This window comes from Pseudorca crassidens, chromosome 8, assembly GCF_039906515.1.
Source record: "Pseudorca crassidens isolate mPseCra1 chromosome 8, mPseCra1.hap1, whole genome shotgun sequence".
NCBI lineage: Eukaryota > Metazoa > Chordata > Mammalia > Artiodactyla > Delphinidae > Pseudorca > Pseudorca crassidens.
In genome coordinates this window covers 73,974,063-73,995,800 of record NC_090303.1, presented here as the reverse complement: position 1 = coordinate 73,995,800, position 21,738 = coordinate 73,974,063, and the positions used below count along the sequence as shown (strand labels likewise).

Sequence of the window (21,738 nt, the reverse complement as noted above, 5' to 3'; positions counted from 1 at the left end):
TGCTGTCTGTAAGAAATGCTTAAAGTTTAAACACACAGAAAGGATGAAAGTATAAAGATGCAAAAAGATTAACCAGGTAAATGCCAACAAAATGTAAGTTAGATACCTATATGAATATCATACAATTAATGCTTTTTCCTTTAATGACTAATAAAGAGAGTCACTTCATTGTAACAAACATTTAAAAACACTTCTATGATATAACAATTCTGAACTTAATACAACCTAATAACCTAACTTCAACATATATAAGCAAAAGTAACAGAACTATAAGAAATAAATGAACAAACCCATCATTATGGTGAGACTAAAAAAATTAGAAATGAATATTTGAATAACACAATTATCAAGCTTGATCTAACAGACACATAAAAATATCATATCCAGTGATTGGAGAACATATATTCTTTTAATAAGTTATTTGAAACACTTTGAAAATCTAAAAGTCTACTATGCCATAGAGCAAGGCTCAAGAAATGCCCAAGGACACATCATCAACCACATTATCTGAACAGAATGCAATTATGTTAGAAATCATCAGCAAAAATGTAACTACAAAGTACTTTTTTTAAAAAGCCTCTTAAAAAATTCAATGTTGAAAGAAAAAATCACAATAGAAATTAAAACCAAAATCATTTTAGGAAAAAAGAAAGCAAAAATATTACTTCCTGAAACTTGTAGAACACAACTAAAGGGATGCTGAGGAGGAAATTTATAGTTAAGGTATGCTCAAATTAGAAAGAAGAATAAAAATTAATAAGCTAAGTGTTTAATTCAGGAAGTTAGGAAAAATTCAGACTAAACCTAAAGTAAAAAAGAAGGAAAATAAAAATAACAGCGGAAACTGATAAGATAAATGTTTGCTTCCCGTCAGATATAGGAAAAGGATTCAATACATTTCAACATTTCTTCTGATTACATTTTAAAGTAATTTTAGCTGTAGAAGGGAATTAGGATTTTAGAAAGGGTTTCTGGAAAAAAAAAAACCCACAAGACTCAGCATCCATCACACTTAGTGCATTCATTTTAGGATCTGAAGCAAGAAAGCAACCTTGCCATCGTGACTTCATTCATTTTGTCCTGTTACTAACCAAAGCAGTAAGAAAGTTCAGAGAAATACAAGTCATAAGGATTCATCAGAAAGGAAGAAACTAAACTGTTGTTAACCACACATGCTATGACTGATCATATAAAAATGTATCACCATCATTAAGAGTTTAATAAGTCTTAAGGATTTAAAATTAATATAAATCATTGGATTTCTCTACATCAGAAAATTAGCAAAAAACAAAACAACTAAAAAACTCTTTGCCAAATAACACATTATTAAATAATTATTGATTTTTGTGTCCTGTTTTCTTAAGGTGAGGTATGCAAACTGAAAACATTAGATCTGATTTATACAGTCCCAGAAAGAGAGAGAAAGAAAGAGACAGAGTGTCAGAGATATGAAGGTAGAGAGGCTAAATACTTGCCTTGTGCACACACTGGTCAGAATTCTTTATTTGGTAAGAATTCGCTGAAGAGTTTGCATATTCCAGTTCAGCTATAAAAGACTCTTACATCTGGTTATCTCATACTTCCATCTAGTGGAAAGGAGCATACTATTCTACTACAGTATGTTCTTCATTCTTGTTCTTCGGTTAACAAAAACAATATAATTATACATAAAACTATCACATTGCTTTTGGATCAAGTTTTAAATCACACCTTCCTGAGGGTAAAGAGGTGGGTTGGGAATTTAGTTCTTAATATAGATAAATAGATCCTTATATGGCTGTGAACTATGGCATGCATCCTAATATTAGCAAAGTGGTTCACTAAAGAAGGAAGTAATAATTTTACAAGGATGTGATGAATACTGGAGTTCCTTTGGAAATGTTTATTATCCAGTTCTACACCAGTACAACATGTATGCTATGAAATGAGGGGAGTTAGATTCTAGAATATGAAAGACAAATAGTAAAAGAGTAAGTAAAATAAAGCCTGCGGGCTTTCTAAAGCATGAACTATACTACGACAAGCTGTAGCATGGTTAAATAAATTATATTTACTGTGAAAATGTTATATAAAAGAAGTATATTAACCAGTGATATAATAGCCATCTCTATATTTTTTCTTATTTTTCATCTTGGCTGTTCTTGGAATATTTACATTCTGAGAAAATCTATATTCCCTGTCCACCCCTTCACCCACCTGAAATACCTTTATTAAAGCAAGAAAAATCAGGTTAAAACACTACACCAATAGCAGCAGTGATGAGGGAAAAAGAAGTAGCTAAAGAAGTCAGACTATGCCTGATTATCAGTTTTCTAAGTGGGGAAAACCTATGATTGACTCATGATAGTTTTGAAAATCCCAATATATTATTAGCCTCATCTGCATCCTTACGCCAGCATGGTAATCTGCAGTAACAGAGCACTTGGCAGGAATGTGACTCAAGAAGGGTAGGATGGTTCTTTTAGTCAGAGTTGTCATCACTGAAGGAGCTGGAATGACCACATCCCTTCCAGACTCCTAATACCAGAGCTCCATTTCTACAATAAAAAGGGACAGCTACAAACCACTAGGCAAGAAATAAACCCATAAAATCTGGGCCAGGTGCCAAGGGCTATCCATGTGGAAACGTGTGCCATCTACTACTTATCTAGGTTTAAAAAAATGTTTTAAATCCTTTTCTTGGGATTTTAGTCTATAGTGTTTTATATTTGAATCTCCCATATTTAAGTTAAAATTATTTTATTTTTAGAAATATCATTTAAGAACTTTCAAAGTCATCTGGAAACTAGCCAATAAATTTATTAAAAGGAGAATTTTGTTAAGGAATTAGGGAAGAAAGAGATACCATTATCTTTGTATCTAAGAGAAGGCGTGAGGATGAGTGGGACATTTATAATATATTTAATTTCAGTCTAAAATAACCCAGATTCCATCCCTTTTAAGAAAACAAGGAACTTTAAAAAATTGGTTTTATGCCAACCGGAAACAAAACAAAAACAGGGCTTAGGTGAGCTCAGTATCCATGTGCTAGGGGCTATGTTTGTAAGGTTTGTAGAGTATCTTTCCTCAGATGATTCACACATAACTTCTGATGATATATGTAGACTTAAATAGTTTATTTTTATTAAATTTATTTGAGCTATTCCAATTCAATAGCAGTTTGGGGGAGTATATAACTCAGTTCCCATACTTAGCACAGTTGTCTTACCTCTAAATCTTCTAAACTGCCCTAAAGCAATTCTCCCCAAGCTCTCCATGGGATGTTAATTAAAGTTGTGTGAAGGGAAAAAAGGGTGGGGGGATTCTGAGTTAAGTTAGTTTAAAAGTCTTTTTTATGACTTTCTAAAAAAGATGTGAGGGTAGACTGGTAGACTGGGAAGCTCTAAGATGTGGGAGGAGGAGGGTTATTTGTACTAAAAAGTTTTTGTACAAAAATGTTTAATGCTGTTAACACATACACATGCAAAGATTAATATGCATGACAAATCAGAACTGTGTTCTCAAAATTTTACATTACAACTTCAGAGTTCTTGAGTTAAGTCCATGAGAGAGAGTACCAAAATTTACCAAAAGCATTGCCTCAGAAAAGTAGATAGATTTACAGTTTCAAGCTGAAAGCAGTCAAGAAACTATCCCTCATCTCCTCAATAGAGAAATTATTTTTGTAGTACTATTTGTAAAAATTATTATTTTTCCAAGGCAAGTAGTAGCAACTGGAGTGCTTTGACATGCTGCCAGCAGTCACAGTGATTTAAAGGAATGGTCATGGCACTGCTATAAACAAATAATTTAAAAGAGTTGGAAGCTGCCCTTTTACAACAGGGATATACATATATGGACTTAAGCGTGGGCCTCTGTTATAGAATTCAGCGCAAGCATTAATCCATTTATGGTGGGGAATTTTCAGTTTTCAGCCAGCTCTAACCCAATCAGAAATTCTCCGGACAGATGTATGCTATATTCAAGTAACACTTTTCTTGTAAAATGTAACTCTTTTATTGGAAGGATTTATCAAGGATAAGACAAACAAATAATTATATTACTTATATGATAAAGAACCTGTGGTTCCAATGATATGAAATAATTGGCTATAAACTCTTTGATATCTTAGGTTTCTGCCTTGCATTTCATAAATATTTGTTATCTCTAAATATTACTTGAAAGTGTGCCCAGAAGATAGTAGCTCTTATGTGATAAGTATCAGGTCTCCTCAACCTTTTATTTTTCTCTGGTCTTGTAATTACTGGTGCACTGAAAAAAAAGGAGAGCTCACAGTTAAAATATTATTGTCCACCAAAATGTCTATGCCGCAGAAGTGCCACATGTAGGGTGGATAGTCTGGTGCAGTCCACAGTTCACTGGGCAGGAGAGTGTAAAGATGGTTCTGAGTTTCTGTTCTATCCTGTAGAAAGGCGGTGATAAGGAAGGTTTTGGCAAGTTTTGGGTCCAAATTCCAGCTCTGCCATCGATAAGCCTTGCTTAGTAAGTTATTTAACTTTCTTAGTCTTTGACTTCTTGTATATAAAACAGGAATACTACCAGTTATCTCAAAAGGTATTATGAGGATTAGGTACAATCAGGTAAATAAAGCGATAAGCAGAATTTTAAGTCATCCCATGACCTTCACCCCTGGTGTTATTCCTATTATTATGTTACTTTATATGGAAAAGGGGAGATTATCCAGGTGTGCCTAATCTAATCACAAGAGCCCTTAAAAAATATTGTTTTCTCTGGCTGGGAGCATGAGAGGAATTCAGAGAGATCGAAGGTGCAGAAAGGATTCTAAGCAATGTTGTTGGCTTAGAAGATGGAGGTTGCCAAGTGCTAAGGAATGTGAGTGGCTTCTAGAAGCTGAGAGCAGCCACTGGATGACAGCCAGCAAGGAAACAGGGACCTCAGGCCTACAACCACAAGGAAATGAATTCTACCAACCTGAGGAATGAGCCTGGAGGCAGATTCTGACCCCAGAGTTTCCAGATTAGAGCTCAACCTACCCAATGCTCTGATTTCAGCCTTTTGGGACCCTAAGCAGAGACTCCAGCTAAGCTGCCTAGACTTCTGATCTAAAGCGTAAATGGATATTGAGTTAATTAACAGGTGTTACTTTAGCCTGCTAAATTTGTAGCAATTTGTTATGCAGCAACAGGAAACTATTGTAAGTGTTTATTGGTGTGTGACACAGAAGATGTTCATGTATTATATTTCTTATTAATAACTAATAGGCTCAAACAAGTCATTTTTAACTCCCTTGGGTTTTAGTTCTTTGATCTGTAAAATGAGGTTTGGCTAGCTAAGTTACGAGTCCCACTCTAAACTTCCATACATCTAACAGTTCATTTTCAGCTTTTTACAACTTTTGAGACACACCTTGAATAGACAGTCATGCCTGTTGGATCTCTTCCATCACTCTCTAGATCCATTCTGCACAGTACCCTGTGTTGTGCCCTAGGAGGCTGACCCCTAAGGACTGAAGCAGTGTGTTACCTTGTCCCCAGCAATGGAAAGCACCAGCAGGAAGTCCAAGTGATGAAGAAAATGAGGTCTCAGTATTTATTTCCTGGCTTCCTACAAGTGTACAAGGTGCTAAGGGGGGAAATGATTTACTTTACTTGGGAGTGTGTGGAAGCAGGGACAGAGGGTGCTATGGACTGAACTGTGTCCCTCCCCAAATTCCTATGTTGAAGCTGTAACCCCCAATGTGACTGTATTGGGAGACAGAGCTTTTAGGAAGTAAAGTTAAATGAGATCATAAGGGTGGGGTCCTAATCTGATACAATTGGTGGCCATATAACAAGAGGAAGAGAGAGATCTTTCTCTCTCTCTATGTACACACACAGAGAAAAGGACATGTGAGGACACAGTCACAAGGTGGTCATCTACAAACCAGGAAGTGGTTCTGGTGAGGATGCTTTGATCAACCATGCTGATGCTTTGATATTGGACTTCTAGCCTCCAGAACTGTAAGACAATAAACTTCTGCTGTTTAAGCCACCAGTCTATGGTATTTTGCTATAGAAGCCTGAGCTGACTAATACAGGGAGTAAAGAACTTCTCAGAGATAGTGCTTGGGCTAAGACTTGAAGAGAACAGGAAGGACTTTTTGTTTCCAGGTGGTGAGATGTAGGGTCTTTCCAGGCAAAGGGAACATGAGGCAAGGCACAGAAATTTCAGGAAACAGCATGTGTCTAAGTAGTTGAAGCACAGGTGCCTGAAATGGGAGGGGAGGCTGGAACAGTAGCAGAGGCCAGATATTGAGGTTTAACATCAAAGGCCAAAGACTTCGCTTAAAGGATCAACTCCAGTGGGAAAACACTGAAGGTTCTTAAGCTATTGGGAAGTACATAATAGTATCCATTTTCAAAAGGCCATTCTTGTGGCTGCATAGAAGGCCCGACTAATAACAGTGAAGAATAATTAGGCTCTGATTTTCACAATGTGCTCCATGAGGCCCTAAGGGTCTCAGAAGTCCAGGGTCACCGTGAAGATGGAGGAGGAAGCTAAGTGGACAGGATCCTGAGACCCCATGTCCACTTCAGTCCCAGCCCTGAAGTTCTGTGGCCCTGGACCAGACCTGGAATCTTTGTTACACTCAGGACAACCAGCCTTAGAAAGTCTGTAAAAGGTCTTCAAAGACTGTACTGAAAATGGCTCATCTGGAGGTAAAGGCACTTACCCTCAAGCCTTCCAGTTGTGGTGAAAAGGTCAAGGAATTATCAAAAATTCTGAGAAATGTGTCTGGAATGCCAGGAATAAGACAGCACTACTAAGTAACACCATTTGGACAGACTATATAAACCCAAGTTAGATTAGAGGCCATGACAAAGCCCTAGTCTTTTATGGCTCTTAGCAGATTCTCAGACAATACCCAGGTAAGGAGATGAGATTGTGTGGAAAAATTAAAATAAATAAGTGATTTTCATGCCATAGGTATCTGTTCTTATCTGACATTTTTATCTGAAAATATCAGATGATAGTTATCTACAATACAAAAATAACATAGAGCAAATAAGAACTACTATAAACTAACCTGCTTTAGAGAAAAGACGCCATCACTTAGGAATGAGCTTTAAAAATCTCATCAGCAGTTTTTGGCAAATGTATAGTCAAACTAAAAAGAGTATATTTTAAGACTGTGAAGCAAGCACTGTGCCCAGCAGAGGGCAGTGCAGCTCTCCACAAAACTCAGTACAAATGAGAGTCGCGCTCACATTAGGAGCTGAAATATTCCAGTCCATGAAAACTATTTTGTGTCTAGTGACTTTACCTTTCTAAAAGGTGACAGACATATTGAAAAACTGCTATGTCCCTTGAAGAGGCAGCACAGGAACAGCTATTAAAGTCCTGTAAATTTGAAATTCCCTGGAACATATTAGCTCCTTCCAGATAAAGAACTGTATCATCATTTGGGGAGGGCTAAGGTTTTCCTTTGCCTTCACTATTTAAAACAACTGTCTTTGTTTCCTGAAACTTACTAAATAAATGAGCTTTTAAAAGAGCCTAATATCCCAAATTTTATTTTACATTCTCCTTTAACTTGCACTGTATACAACCTCAATAGCTGAGGACATTTTTTATTCTAGAGCATTTCCTATGGAAATACGCAGTACAAAAGTGGCTCTCAAGTAAGATTCATTCCAACAGGCAGCTTCCATCCAAATAATGTATGGTTGATCGTTTTAATATTTTTCTTCTAGCAATGTTGTGCTAATTCTAACTTTGAACAGACTTATAAACTACTATTACGGTCTTGACAGCCGCTGATGAACATTTATGTTCTTCAAAAGAACAGGTTTAAAATACCAATTTTAGGTTTATATGATGTATGATAATATTTTTTTAAAAACATGCAAATAAGAGCTATACAAAATACATATTTTTGATCCACTAACATTCATCCTCCACATATAGGCACTTGATTCAAACAAAAACAATGGCGATGAATTATTATTTTTTTAAACTCAAGTGTTTCAAAGATTTTCAGTAGTAAATTTACAAATGAAAATTTTGGAAAGACCTAGATTCAAGTCAATTTCCTGAGAACTAGGACATGACTGCTCAATTCATCATATTTATTGTTTATCGCAAATGTACAGATGAGATGTGCAGTTATACGTTTTTAACAAAAGAATAACTAATAAATAGTCCTTCAAGATTACCACAAAATAGTCCTTCAAGATTACCACAAACTTATTTGCCACTCAGAAAAGAGACGTGTTCAGTATTTCAGTCTCATAGGGAAACTGAAGAACAGTAAATAAATCAAACAATTCTAAATATAGTTACTATGGCCCAATTAGCTCGAATAATGATGGGAAGTCAGAATAGCTTTACTTCTTAGAAAAGAATATAACAGATCCACAACTTAGCAACCATGCTGGGTAGCCTGTAAGCGATCTCTGCTGTCTGAGGAAGCAGTGACAAAAAGCAGGAATTACTATTGTGGTTGTGGTTTTCAAAACATTACCTCCAGAAGTGCAGTTCGAACCCCTCACATTTTCCTTTACATTTTAAACAGGGGGCTCCAAATCCTTGCTCATGTCCTAAGCCCATCTGTTAAAGAGAAAACAACGTGAACCTGTTATTACATTTTTTTAAAAAAAATCTTAAAAAATTCAATAAATTATACCTTTAATTCCATTTACCACTCCTGTTGATAGAACTTGCAAATAAATCTTTTATGAGTGTCACATTGTTTAGTCAGTGATGACACCCAGGTACACTAAATGGCGATTCCAAGTACACACACAACATACTTTGTATTCTTATTGCTTTTTTTCATGAATAGAAAAGCATTAGAATACAACTACATAGAAGACTACAAATATTGCAGGTGACAAAAAGTCATGAATTCATCTCTTTGGCCACTTCATGCCCTGTATACAATAGATACAGGGAGCAGTCAGAGGAGCCAGAGCTCGGAAAGCAAGCCTAGCCCCAAATGACATATTTTTTGGCAAACATGGAATATGCAAATGATTTAGGGAAATACAATTTAATATTATTTTATTTTTTGATAAATATAATAATAATAGCAACAACAAACATATTGAATGCCAGGAATAGAGATAAAGTACTTATCTCATTGAAATCTTACAGAACCTCATAAAATGCTTATAAAGTAGGCAATATTGTTCTCCATCTTAGAGATGACAACTGAAATTCAGAGAGGCTGTAGAGCTTGCTTAAGATCAAAATGTTAATAAATGGTAGAGAAGAGATCTGACTCCAGGTCTACCTGATTCCAAGGTCTGTGCTCTTATGCCTGAGGTGGGGGTGGAGGGGTTGTACTACTGTCCTCATTATAGCAGACTATTTCCCTTTCCCGTATTGAACAATAACCCTCTGGAACTCCTGAGACATGACTTCATAAGCAGAAGAGGGGGGGTGCAGATGAGGGAAGGACACAAGAAGGCAATGGAACCTCTTTTACCCAACTATTGATACTAGAGTAAAAAAGATTGACTGGCTTCGCTTCAGCACATTGGCAAATCACCAGTGCCTCGATTATTCTGTAGCTTAAATATCACATCAGTGACTGCTGACAAATTTGTTACTGCCTAGTATCTGGAGTAAGAGTTCAAGCCAGATGAGAGATGTTTTTCAGTGGCTCCCTGTTGTAGCTTGACCAAGTTGTGTTTCTCCTGTGCAATCAAACCACATTGTAACTTGTTCCTTGAAAGATCAGCTTGACCATGCCCTGAAGTTTAAATGAAGCCCTTCCATTTTTCCCTGAAGAAAATGACCACATCCTCTTACGATAACTAAGGGCATATTCAAAACCAGCTGGTCCACCCAGCTGCTTAGGAGAACCTACAATATTTTAAAGGTATACCTTCTCAAGAATACTTTCTAAAGGGGATAAAAATCTGTCCAGCATTAACTAAACTTTGTCACCTTTGCCATGTCTCCATTACCAATTTTCAAAGATTTAAAATTCTCTAAATTGTATACTTTAAAACTAGACACTTTTTTTTGAAAGAATCAAATTATTTCCTTGTCACTGATCATTATAGTTCACAGACGGAAATAAAGTGGGTTACGCAAAAGACAGAGAGAATCTAGCTATTTTAGTTTTCTGGTCTTTTGCAAGGAACATAATTAAAGAGTTTTCTCCATTACGATATCCACAGTAAAATGAACAGCAAATCTAAAAAGAGGTCTATTCTTTTTCAAGCCCTTTCTAGTTTTCCATTACAGGAGAGGTAACAATCCTGAATCCTCCTGGTATATGGATTTGCCTCATACTGTGTTTCATGCATCTCCTGCTAAACTCTGATCCCAAATGAAAATTAAGATTACATTATTAAGCCTTAATCACACAGCTTAGCTTAAAGCAGGTGCTTCAAACTCTCTTGTATATAATTCACAGTAAGAAATACATCTTATCCCATGAAAGAAAACATGCAGACATACACAAACTTATATGTAAGTGTGTATAAAATCCTGAAACAAAGATTTACTGGCTTATATAATAATGGAGAACTAAGTATGCTTCTGCCTCTAAGTTAAATGGCCACCTAAACAAATTCTTGCCTGCCTTCCAATCTAAATCATCTGGTCTGAGCAACACTGGCCTTAATAAAATACCAGAAACATACTGGACCAATACCATCTCATTCTGTATTTCTGAATGAAACTTGGAAGCTCAGCTAATGTAACTAGAACCTCAATTAGTCACCAGAGATTTTACACTAAGGCCTCAGTGTAGCTCACTGCTGATTTACAAAGTCAGCCTTGGAAAGGGGCAAGTTGTTTCTTTCCTACCTGCTTTTCAATCTTCTTAAAATGGTTATCAGTTTATTTATTAGAATTATTAGAACTGGTGGTGTCTCATGAACATCTACTCTTTTAAAGTGCCCCACATATTCTTAGTGCGGGACAGGCCTAGGCGTCCCCCTGGTGTAAGAGATCAGGAAACTAAAATTCAGAGGAGAGTTGATTTGCTCCTGGTCGTACAGCTAGTCGACAGCAAGCTAACCTAAAACCCAGTCTGACTTGTGCTGCACTGTGCTAGTGCTGCTGGGGCAGACTCTATAGGGTGTCCAGTGGGACCCCTTCCGTTTTCTAAAAAGATTCCCTGCCTCATTTCTGCTTCAAGGAAAAGAACTACAGGCCCCAAGCCTCCTGCAACATGTCTCAGTGGAGATGAGTTTGAGGCCTCTATAAAGAGAAGCCTTGAATCAGGCAGGGAGGTTGGGAAAGCTCTTTTGAACAAGTGATAGCTGAACTGAGCTGGAAAGGATGAGCAACATCTAACTCAGTAAAGAGGAGGAGGAAGTACATTCAAGGCAGAGGGGACATCATATTTGAAGCCTGTGACAGAAGAGGGATGGTTAGAGCTGAGGACATCTTAGAGTACTTGAGAGGTGATACAGCCAGCCTTGCAGCAGGCCAGGTGGGGTTCTCTCTCTTTTTTTCCTTTTCCTGAGGAAGAAATATATATCCTGAACAATTTGGTACGGTGTCTTAGGCCACCAGATTTAACAGAGAAGACATTCCCAGAGAAAGGATGATACTCTAAGGAGGAAGCTTTAGAGAAAAGCCATGCAGGCAATGGGGGTGGAGTGGAGAATGGGGGAAAGGGGGCAAGAGCCCCTCTTAAGTTCTGCTGGCCAAACCTCAGGGTTAGGGAGACCCACGGAAATAAAGTGCATTATGCAAAAGACAAAAGAATCTAGCTATTTTAGTTTTCAGGAGACCCGACTCTGAGAAAAGCAGTAATTTGAGAAAAGGGCTCTGCAGTCTGCCCTGGAAAGCTCAGACAGCACTGCTCCAATGTTCTTCCACCCCTGCCGGCCGGCCTGCCTGGAAGGTCACCTTAATCTCCATACAGGCTGTTTCCTGCAATTTGGGTTTGTGACCACCTTAAGAACATGTCCCTTCCCACCTTCCCAAACACACACACTCTCCTCTTCCCCCAGGGCCCAGACATAAGGAGTGAGGGGACTCTCAAAAATCACAAAGAGACAACAAGTAAATGAAAGAGAGTGGAATGAGGTCATGGCAATATGATACACTCTCTCCTGCTATAACCCAAAGGAAGCAGTTCTAATTTAAAAACAACACTCAAACCAAAAAAGCACCTAGTTTTCAAAACCACTGTTAGCAGCTAAAGTGATTAGAGAGTTTCAGACTGGCAATGAATTTACTCTCTTTAAGGGAATTTCATTAAATTTCCCTGTAAATGAAGCTATAAAAAGTCAACCTCCTTGACACCCAGCATTGAAGATCTCTAATTTATGCCACTTACTGGGTGGATACGTCTTCCATAATCTTACCCTTTTTATCAACCTCAGTTAGGATACAAAAGCACAAAGCCACTCAGACAACAAAGATCTGTGGGTCACACTCCAGCATTTTCCCTGTTTCGTCGATGTGCCTAGTTCCAGGCTAAATTATAATCCAGAGTGCAGTGTGTTCTCTAATCCTGTTCAATCCAATTTAGATGATAAAATTGCACCCCAGCAGACACATCCCTACTGGTGTGAGGCAACTTTCTTCTGCTTTTGTTCCCACGCCAATTTAGCCATCCAGGAATCTGCTACCCTCCCTTTAACAAGTCAAACATATATCAAATGAAGTAAAATGTACGGATTTTACTCTGTAGTAAAATGAGTTTCAGAGCCAGAGCTGCCCTAGGCACAGTTTCTCAAGACCTATTCCGAGACCTTTTGGGCAGAGGTCACAGGAGCTGGGATTCCCCAACTCTTCTTAGTCTCAGTTTGAGGGTCTGGAACCCCATCTGTCCTAAGGGCTCAGCCAATTTCTCTTCCTCCTTACTCTGTGTTCAGGATTCCCTTAAGTCCAGGATCCAGAATTCTTCTCACTATACCTTGTCCCTCCCCCTACCCGCAGCACAGACTGCATCCTTTGGTCAGGGTCCTTCTCCTTTCCTCAAGAGCCATGGCTGTTACTCTTAGACATCCGGATCTTACCGGTTAGTTTCTGCCCAGGTTTCTGGGCTGGAGAATTCTTGGTGAGGGATGAGAACAGGGAAGGTGTTATTTAATGATACCCATGGTGTGTGGGAGGGGGTGGTAGAGAGGAAGGGAAGTCCAGAAAGTATTAGCCTCAGCTAAGATAGCCTAGCTGCTTAGAACGTGAAGTTCAGATCCTTGGAGTAATATAAACACCAATATATGTGTGCTCATATGTCGTATGTCACGAGAATTAGCTACACCAGGTATTAAGGAAATGATCAAGAATTACATGGCTAAACAGTGAAAATGCAGAAAGAGCACTGGAAGAGAGTCAGGAAAACTGTGATCTGGCCCCAAGGTATTATATCACTGCCAAGTCCAGTGATTTTAGAAGTCATTTTTCTTCTTTAGGCTTCATCTAGGTAATGAAGGAATTGAACTAGATCAATTCCAAGACACCTTTTAATTCTAAAATTATGACTGAAAATCATGTTTCAGATTAACTTCATCTTAGTTGTTATTCAGCATGGTCATCTGCTCAACATTTAAACACTAAATAGAAAATAATTATTTGAGAAAGCTAATATATTATTGGCTCTTACAGGTCAGAATCATTTGGAATTCAGCTTGGAATAGTAGTTTATAAAGTACACATAGGAAACAAAAAATTTACGTTCTGAGGGATAAGACACAGTTCTGTTGCACATAATTATTTCAACAGCAAATGTGATACAGTATTCCCTGCAGAGTCAATGCTTGATGCCTGAAAACACATGCTTTTTCATAAGCACACAAGTCCCAAAGCTGTCTTCTTCATATAATTTTAGTAACGCATTCTGGTCAGCATCAATACAAGGTTATGACAGATTAATTTTTCTTCTTCGGTGTCCAAGAAAACAGGTTCTTTGGATTGACTATATTTGGAAAAACTACAGTCACGCTTTAGGAATACCTATCAAGGTCCTTTGAAAAAATAAAAATGACGTATAATATTTATTCTGAAACACTAGTCATAGACAAATAAGACTTTTAAAATATCCTTAATTATAGGATCCAGATACTGAGCTTATAGCACTATGATCTGTGCCTCCAAACATCCATCATCTCCTGCTTATTTTAGAGTAAGAAATGGGAATGGGTTCAATTTCTCCATATTCATAATTTCAGGCAACCAGATAGGTTGGCAACATTTCAAGTGACCCTTATGACCCAGGAAAGGGTACTGCATGTCAGATACTTTAAAGAAAGAGGAAAGAAGAGTAGAGAACATCTGGTATTTCAAACACAGTCTGAGTTGATTTGGATACAATTTGGGTCTGGAAGATATTATTCAGTATTCATGGTGAGATCATCTGATTCATGCTGTTTTCATAACCAAATTTCCCTCTGGAGCAAAAAATCATATGTGGTTACTAAACAAGCAAGTGTTACTAAGACTTCTTTACTCATCTTGGAATGAAGCTGACCAAGGTAGATTATATGAAATACACATATATTCTCTGTCTCTGTATATGTGTATCTGTATTCATCTACCTATACATATATATGTATACATACATGCATTCATATTACACTCTTAGGCATTTTAGATCTTGTTCACACGAATGAATATTCTGGACAAAGGAACTGCATTTCTATGTAAATAATTCCTCTCAGCACGTGGCTCTTTTAGAAACCTGGTATAATCTGTGAAGTTCCCCCCACCCAAACCCAAATCGATATGTTTTCATTAATCTCTCTGACAGATTTAAACAGTTTTAGATTTTTAGCTCAATGCCTGTTTCACATTATCTACTAAGATTTTCAGTAACCACCCCCCATAGAAAAAAAAAAAAAAAGGTTAGGTTGCATAGAAAACCAGACTTAAAAGTAAAAAGAGAGGCATCCTTTAACTTCTATAGTTTGCCAAGTGTTTTAGGTGAGAACACTTTATAGGTGAGAATAATTTATTGTGATTAAGAGCCACGATTAATCATTCCTACTAAAATTGCTGTTATCTTTTCCTTTAATCATAAGAACGAAAACTTCCCATCTCTCACTTACTCAAGTCTGAAATACATGAGAACAAGAATGAAGAAAAAGTCATTACTTAGTCAGTCACTTAGTCACGAGGCCTTCTTTATCCTCGTCTAAGCCATGCTTTTTAGGTCCCTGTCTTTTCTGGTCTCTTCTCTAAAACCTACAGTTTCCTCCTTCATCTCCACTCCACAGTTCGTGTTCAAACTTCTATCACATCAACCTGGGAACATACTCTCCAAACTAATCACTCCTTTCATATAATGTCATAGTGCTGCTCCCAAAGTTATTTTAATAAAACCCAAAGATGATCATAACATTCCCCTTGTTAGATGTTTTTAATGAGTGCAGTGAATTTCACATGTCTTAGCCTGGCAGAGAGAAAAAAGCCTTTTCAACCTGGCACCACCCTTGCTCCTACAGCTCCCTTCCTCACACCCCTCCCCTCCAGCCATGCTCTGCTTCTAGACGAGCTTTCTCCTTGCCTGGATCTCATTCCTCTTCTCCATCTGGTAAAATGCTACTCTCTATACACCCAGTTCAAACAGCAGTTACTTGGTGATACCTTCCTTGAACTATCCTCAGCAAAGTTCTTCTGAATTCCTATTGGTCTTGGTTCAAATTCTATTATTTAGTCCCTTTTTTCTATACTATGACATCCATTTACCCCACTAGACTGTGAGTTTCTTGTTCATATTTGAATTCCTGACGCCTGCTACACAGCCTGAGATTTGTAGAAATGCCAAAAAGTGTTATCTATTTATTTAATACTTGTTTTAATTATCAAATCATTTATGACATAGCACCTTTACCCCAAGGAATTCCCATTGCTTTTCACAAGAAAAATAAAAAATAAAAAATTTTTTTAAAAAACGGCTCTAGGGCTTCCCTGGTGGCGCAGTGGTTGAAAGTCCGCCTGCCGATGCAGGGGACAGGGGTTCGTGCCCTGGACCAGGAAGATCCCACATGCCGTAGAGCGGCTGGCCCCGTGAGCCATGGCCGCTGAGCCTGCGCGTCCGGAGCCTGTGCTCTGCAACGGGAGAGGCCACAACAGTGAGAGACCCACGTATCACAAAATAAATAAATAAAATAAAATAAAATAAAATGGCTCTGGCAGGGGTGATGGTGATAATAAAAGCAATGGCAAATATTTATTGAGCAATTATATTATCAGGCATGGTTATGAGATTTTTACATGGATCATCTCATTTTATACTCATAACAATTCTATGAAAACTATTCATTATCTGCATTTTCATCCAGATGAAGAAACTAAAGCAGAAAATTGTTAACGGACCCAATGTCAGTTGCATTGCCGAATGCCTGTTCTTAACCTCCAGTGCCTAAACATAGGTCATGAACATGGAAAGACCCTGGGTTAGATAAATATTTAGTAACTAAATTTTTTAAATAGAAAGAAATATAATTTTAACTTGAGATCAAAATATTATAGCCAAGAATAAAATAATCAATGAAGGGTCTTTAGTTTTCAAGACCACTTATTCAGAAGTAAGTGGGAATAAAACTCTTCATAGCAGATTCTAGGATTCATTTCCATATCCCTTCAGCTTTTCAGCACATGAAGTACAAAGCCAGAGCCCTACATGATGAATTTGTATCATAAAATCCGCTGTGAGACAAATGGACTGACACCTTTTTGTTCACACATAGTAGTAAATCATCACTAACAAATCATTGTGGTAGGAAAGAAAAGGAAACAAGTGATCTTTCAGTCTAAGTAGTTTATAATAAATTCTATTCTGGAGGTACTGGGTCAATCTTCCTGGAACTTTAACAAATTAAATAGATAACTCCCACCCAGTCTTCCCCTACATTTCTTAGGTCAGTACCAGTATTAGGTAAGTGATACAAGGACTGTAACCAAGGCAACCTGTCTACTTCGATCTGGGATGTAATCAGATTGCAGCAGATTACCTAAGACATCCATACAACTTCAATAAATATGGTAACGTTTTTGATGAAGATCAGAGGTAGATCCCGCTGCTTTTTTCTAGGAAACAATAATGAATTTTAGTTTTGGTAGGATACCTTGAAGCGATTCTAATTATTCTTTTTCTTAATGAGCACTGGTAGTTGTGAAGGTGGAAGTGGTAGTAAAAATACCTCAACCACCATTTGTTAAGATGTTAATACCTACCAGGCACAATACATACATCACCTTATGAAACTCTCAAGACGACCTGTGGGAAAGTGTTATCACTCCTATTTCACAAATAAAGACACTGAGACTTGGAGAGATTAAGAAATTTGTCTAAGATTGCCCAGCTATCTTGTTGGCAATATGCCAAGTGCAGAGCTGAGATTTGAATCTTGGCATTTCTAACTCTAAATCCTGAGCTCTTGACTATAAAGTCACCACTTTTTTTCTCCAAAATGAGACTCTGAAGATAAGTAATAATTTAAATGAGTAATATGCCTCATCTGTAACTTCTGTAGAACAATAGATTTTGATCTGAAAGACTGCTTATTCGTCACCAGCCAGGAGCTCTCCTTCCTAGACAAACCTGAGACTGATTATAAGAAACCTGTGTCAGCTGCACTAACACTGAATGCCCTGAGGTGATTAATCACGCACACAAGAGGGCCCTCAAAAGAATGGGTCAGGAGTCAAGGAAAATATCCAGGGTCCCGATGCAAAATAGGTCTCTTCCAATGTTATAGCAAGAGAAAAAATGTTTTAAAAGAAACAACGAAATACAAACGAACAAATTGAATCTCAGAGTTGAAAGATCTTTATTCAAAACATGGAGACATCACTAGTACTCAAAATTACTTACTACATTATAGAAACGAATCTGTACATTTATGCAGTGTCCAGGGGTTACATAATGAGGCAAAAACTGCAATAATTCTTTTCATTTTTTTTCAAATCATTAAATTCCTAGATTTATAATGGAAAACCTCTGTATTAATTGCAAATTACCCTAAAACTTAGGGGCTGAAAATAACAAATATTTGTCATCTCATAGCTTTCTGTGGGTCAGGCAGGTGGGAGTGCCTTACCTAGGTGGGCAGGCTCAGAGCCTCTTGCAAGGTTGCAATCAGGGGTCAGCTAGGGCTGCAGTCATCTCAAGGCTCGACTGGAAGGAGATCCACTTTTAAGCTCTCTCACATTGGCACCTGTGACATGGCAGCTGGTTTTCCCAGGGGCAAGTGATCGCACAGAGAGTGAGAGTACCCAAGACAGAAGCTGCAGTCTTTAATCTTGAAAGGGATATACCATCACATCTGCCATGTTATATTCCTTGGCAGCAACTAACCAGGTCCAGCCCACACTCAAGGGAAGGGGAATATACAGGAGTATGAATTCTAGGAGGTGGGGATCAATGGGGGCCACCTTAGAGACTGTCTGCCACGGCCTCTATTCTGTTTTGATTTTAAATACTAAGCGATTTGTGATGACAGACTTTACAAAGGGAGAGGATATAGGGTGTGCTTATCTACAACCCCTGACTTTATTTTTTTCCATTTCAAATATTTAAATGTGTCTTCACCCCAACGGGCATAGTAAAACAAAACTTTGCTCATTCCTTTATAAATGCTCTTATTCACCTCAATTTAACTGTTCACTCAGTCAAGATCAGGGAACAGTCTTCCAGAAGACAGGGTAGAATATGATTTTTAGTCTCTAAGTCTTATTCTCTAACCATCTCAATGTATATACATACACACTTGTGTGCACACATACTTGTGTTTTAGAACACAGCCACAAACCAGAATACAAAATATCAGGTTTGACTAGCAAGAAATTTCTAGAAATATATTTAAGAGAAAAATTTCACAATTTTTATATGTCATAGTCCTCCTTAATGAATAGAGAATAAAACTGGAAAAAGATTGATATAAACCTTATTCTATTACATAACTCTTCTGGTGATGGAAAGTAAAGGAAAAAATATATAGCACTTCTTTGTGATATCAGAATGTAAATTACTTGATTCAAATTAGGTAGTATTTATAGTCACCAGTTCATAACCAACTTCTCAGTACTGTATACTTTTTCGAAACCTAATGTATCCTCACCGTATTATTAGGGACAAAATAATTTAGATTTTTTTTTAAGAGACTGCACTTATTTTAGGTAGCAAATTATAAAAAGAAATGTATTGTGTCTGTTCAGTTTATGCTGGCTCCTTATAAATGTTTTTCAAACTGACTACTATCAAATTATTTTTAAACTCTTACCTAAAGGCAGTCACTTGAGATGTTCACCAATAGAATACCTCTTCCGCGAATTCTACTCAAAAAGGGCCTCCTCCTAACTCTGTTACTTTGAGAAAGACAATGCGGGCTATAAAAATGTCACAGGCTACAATTGCTGATGAAATGGCTTCTTAATTAGGATAGGCTGAGCTCTGGCTCAGTGGAAAGACTCCGTAATGCGTTTGCTTTTATACACAGGTCTCAGAGACTCCCAATTATTAGCTATAAAAGGGATTTTAAAAACTTGATTCCAAAAGCCATCTGTAGGAGTCTCTTAAAAGAATTTAGATCATGACAAACAGTTCTAATTTGGTCTTGTCACTACCTCCACAGCTGGCTCTAAAGAGTGGATTCCACAGATAGTGCTGTGTATTGAGAAGCCTTTAATAAGACTGCATATCCCAAAACTTGAATATTACCATCATTGTTTACCAGGCCTAAGGGCTACAGTATTATTTCTTTAGGAGTAACCTGTTATAGAAGTGGGGTGAGGATAACTATACAATTAAGTGATTATTGCCACTAATTGCCTATCTAATCAGAGCACACGCAGGAAAAGAGGACAGTACAGGCATGTTTTCAGAGCCAGAATGAAGGGAAAGGCTTGTGGCACTGGCTGAGAGAGCTGTTAGAGAAGGATGCCCAGGGAATCATGAGCATCCAAAGGACCTGGAGAGAAAAGCCCAACGGAGAGAAGGCTTTCACAGAAAATTGGGGGTAAAAGGCACAAAAAGACAATCTTCTCATTTTCCACTTTTGCCCAGGATTGGCATTCAGGTGTATTTAGAGCAAAAACAAAGTCTTATAGCACAGATAGGGGTCTTGGAAACTGGGAAAGGAAGGGAGAGATACAGAAACCCTACTGCCAGATGCCTTATGCTTATTTACTTATTGTTCAGCCTTTTCACACCATCCCTTACTCTGGAAAAAATGAATTATGTTTATATGATGTGTTGTGTAAACATAAGTGCCTTAACTAATTTTTGATCCATCTTCTGATTTTTGATCTATTAGAGAAATGGTTTAGATTCACATGCTTTTTGTTCTATATTTAAACTATAGCCCAAGGACTTTGTCACTACAAAAGGTACACAGACATCATCTTAGATTTGTCTAGGGTTCAGGGGAAATAGACAACTTTCAAAATCAAAATTAGATTTGACTAGGTTAGAAAGGGGGCCCATTCTCAAGTGCCCAATGATGTCAGGGAACCTACAGTGTCCTGATTCTTTACTCTTTCTTATGTACAGAGGGCTATGAGGGTAATTCTGAATGAGAAAAGCCTTCTCTAAGACCTTTTCCATAGCTTTCACTGTGGGAGGCTGAGAAGACTTACATCCTAGCAATAGAGGGGGTATAAGTTACGATCTGTTGCCTAACAAACCACCCTTAAACATCGTGGCTTAAAATAACAATCATTTATTCTGTAGTTTCCGGTCATGATATTCTGCTCACGCTTCTGCAGTTTAACACCTTGGACTGGGTTCAGCTGGATAGTTCTTCTGGTCTGAGCTGGGCTCACTACATCCGTAGTCACCTTTCAGGTGAGCTAGGGACAGCTAATATAGGGGAACCTCAGCTGAGATGTTTCATCTTTTCTATGTCATCTTTCATCCTCCAGTGGGCTGGACTAGGCTAGTTCACATGATAGTAGCAGGGTTCCAATAAAGTAGTTAGAAGCAAACAAGCCCTCGTGAGGGCCAAGCCTGCAGCACACACAACATCAGTTCTACCACTGTCTACCAGCAGCCCAGATTCAAAGGGTAGGAAAATAGACTCCATTTCTTAATGGGAGGTGCTGCAAAGAATTGTAGCCATTTTTGCAATTTACCCCAAAAACTCTGAGGAAGATTCTATTCAGGAAAACATACCTATTTCCTATACTGGACCAAAGTACCTGGTAATGTTAAATCAAGTGCCCCTGCTAGGCAACCTAATTAATATAGCTTTGAAATCTTTCCCATAATGACTAGCACATGGCATGTACTCAAACAGTATTAGAAACTTATAAATTTTTATCATAAAAAATTAAAATCAAAATAATTTGCAAATTATAAAAAGGAAAAAATGAAATCTAGTAATTTAATAAATTCCAGTTATTGAATTTTAAATATTTCTTTGTGTCCAACAAAGCATCAAGTATCAATAATTTTCTGAAAGCGTGTTATCATAAAATTCTTGATGATAGATTCAGGTGCTTGTTAAATGGTTTGAAGATCTATGCAGGATTTTCTTCCCTCTAAATTGGATTTCTTGATAATGATTATGATACATCTATTTATTGTATGTGCAGGCACCATACTTTGTGCTTTATAATGTTCGTGTCAATTATTCTTATACCCCTGTGAGATAGATGGCTGCAATACATTTTCAGATAAAGATCCTGAGGATTAGAGGGTTAAATAATTTTGCCAAATTCACATAGCCAGTAAGTGCCAAGGCTAAGACTGAACCCAGAATTCTAAAGCTGATAACCTTCCTGCAATTCTGGTTCTCCCAACATTTACTTATTGATACTAAGGTCTAGATAACTAAACAAAACCGAACAGAGAACATTAATAATAACACTGATCAAGTA

General features: G+C 37.6%; 1 protein-coding gene across 1 annotated transcript in view; it reads right to left on the bottom strand.

Moving 5' to 3' along the window:
• TES (testin LIM domain protein) overlaps positions 1 to 21,738 on the bottom strand; it is a 47,665-nt gene that overhangs the window by 13,097 nt on the left and 12,830 nt on the right. The window contains exon 2 of the mRNA XM_067746800.1: positions 8,465 to 8,550. Within this exon, the coding sequence (XP_067602901.1) occupies positions 8,465 to 8,550 (86 nt within the window). The remainder of the gene's footprint in view (positions 1 to 8,464; positions 8,551 to 21,738) is intronic.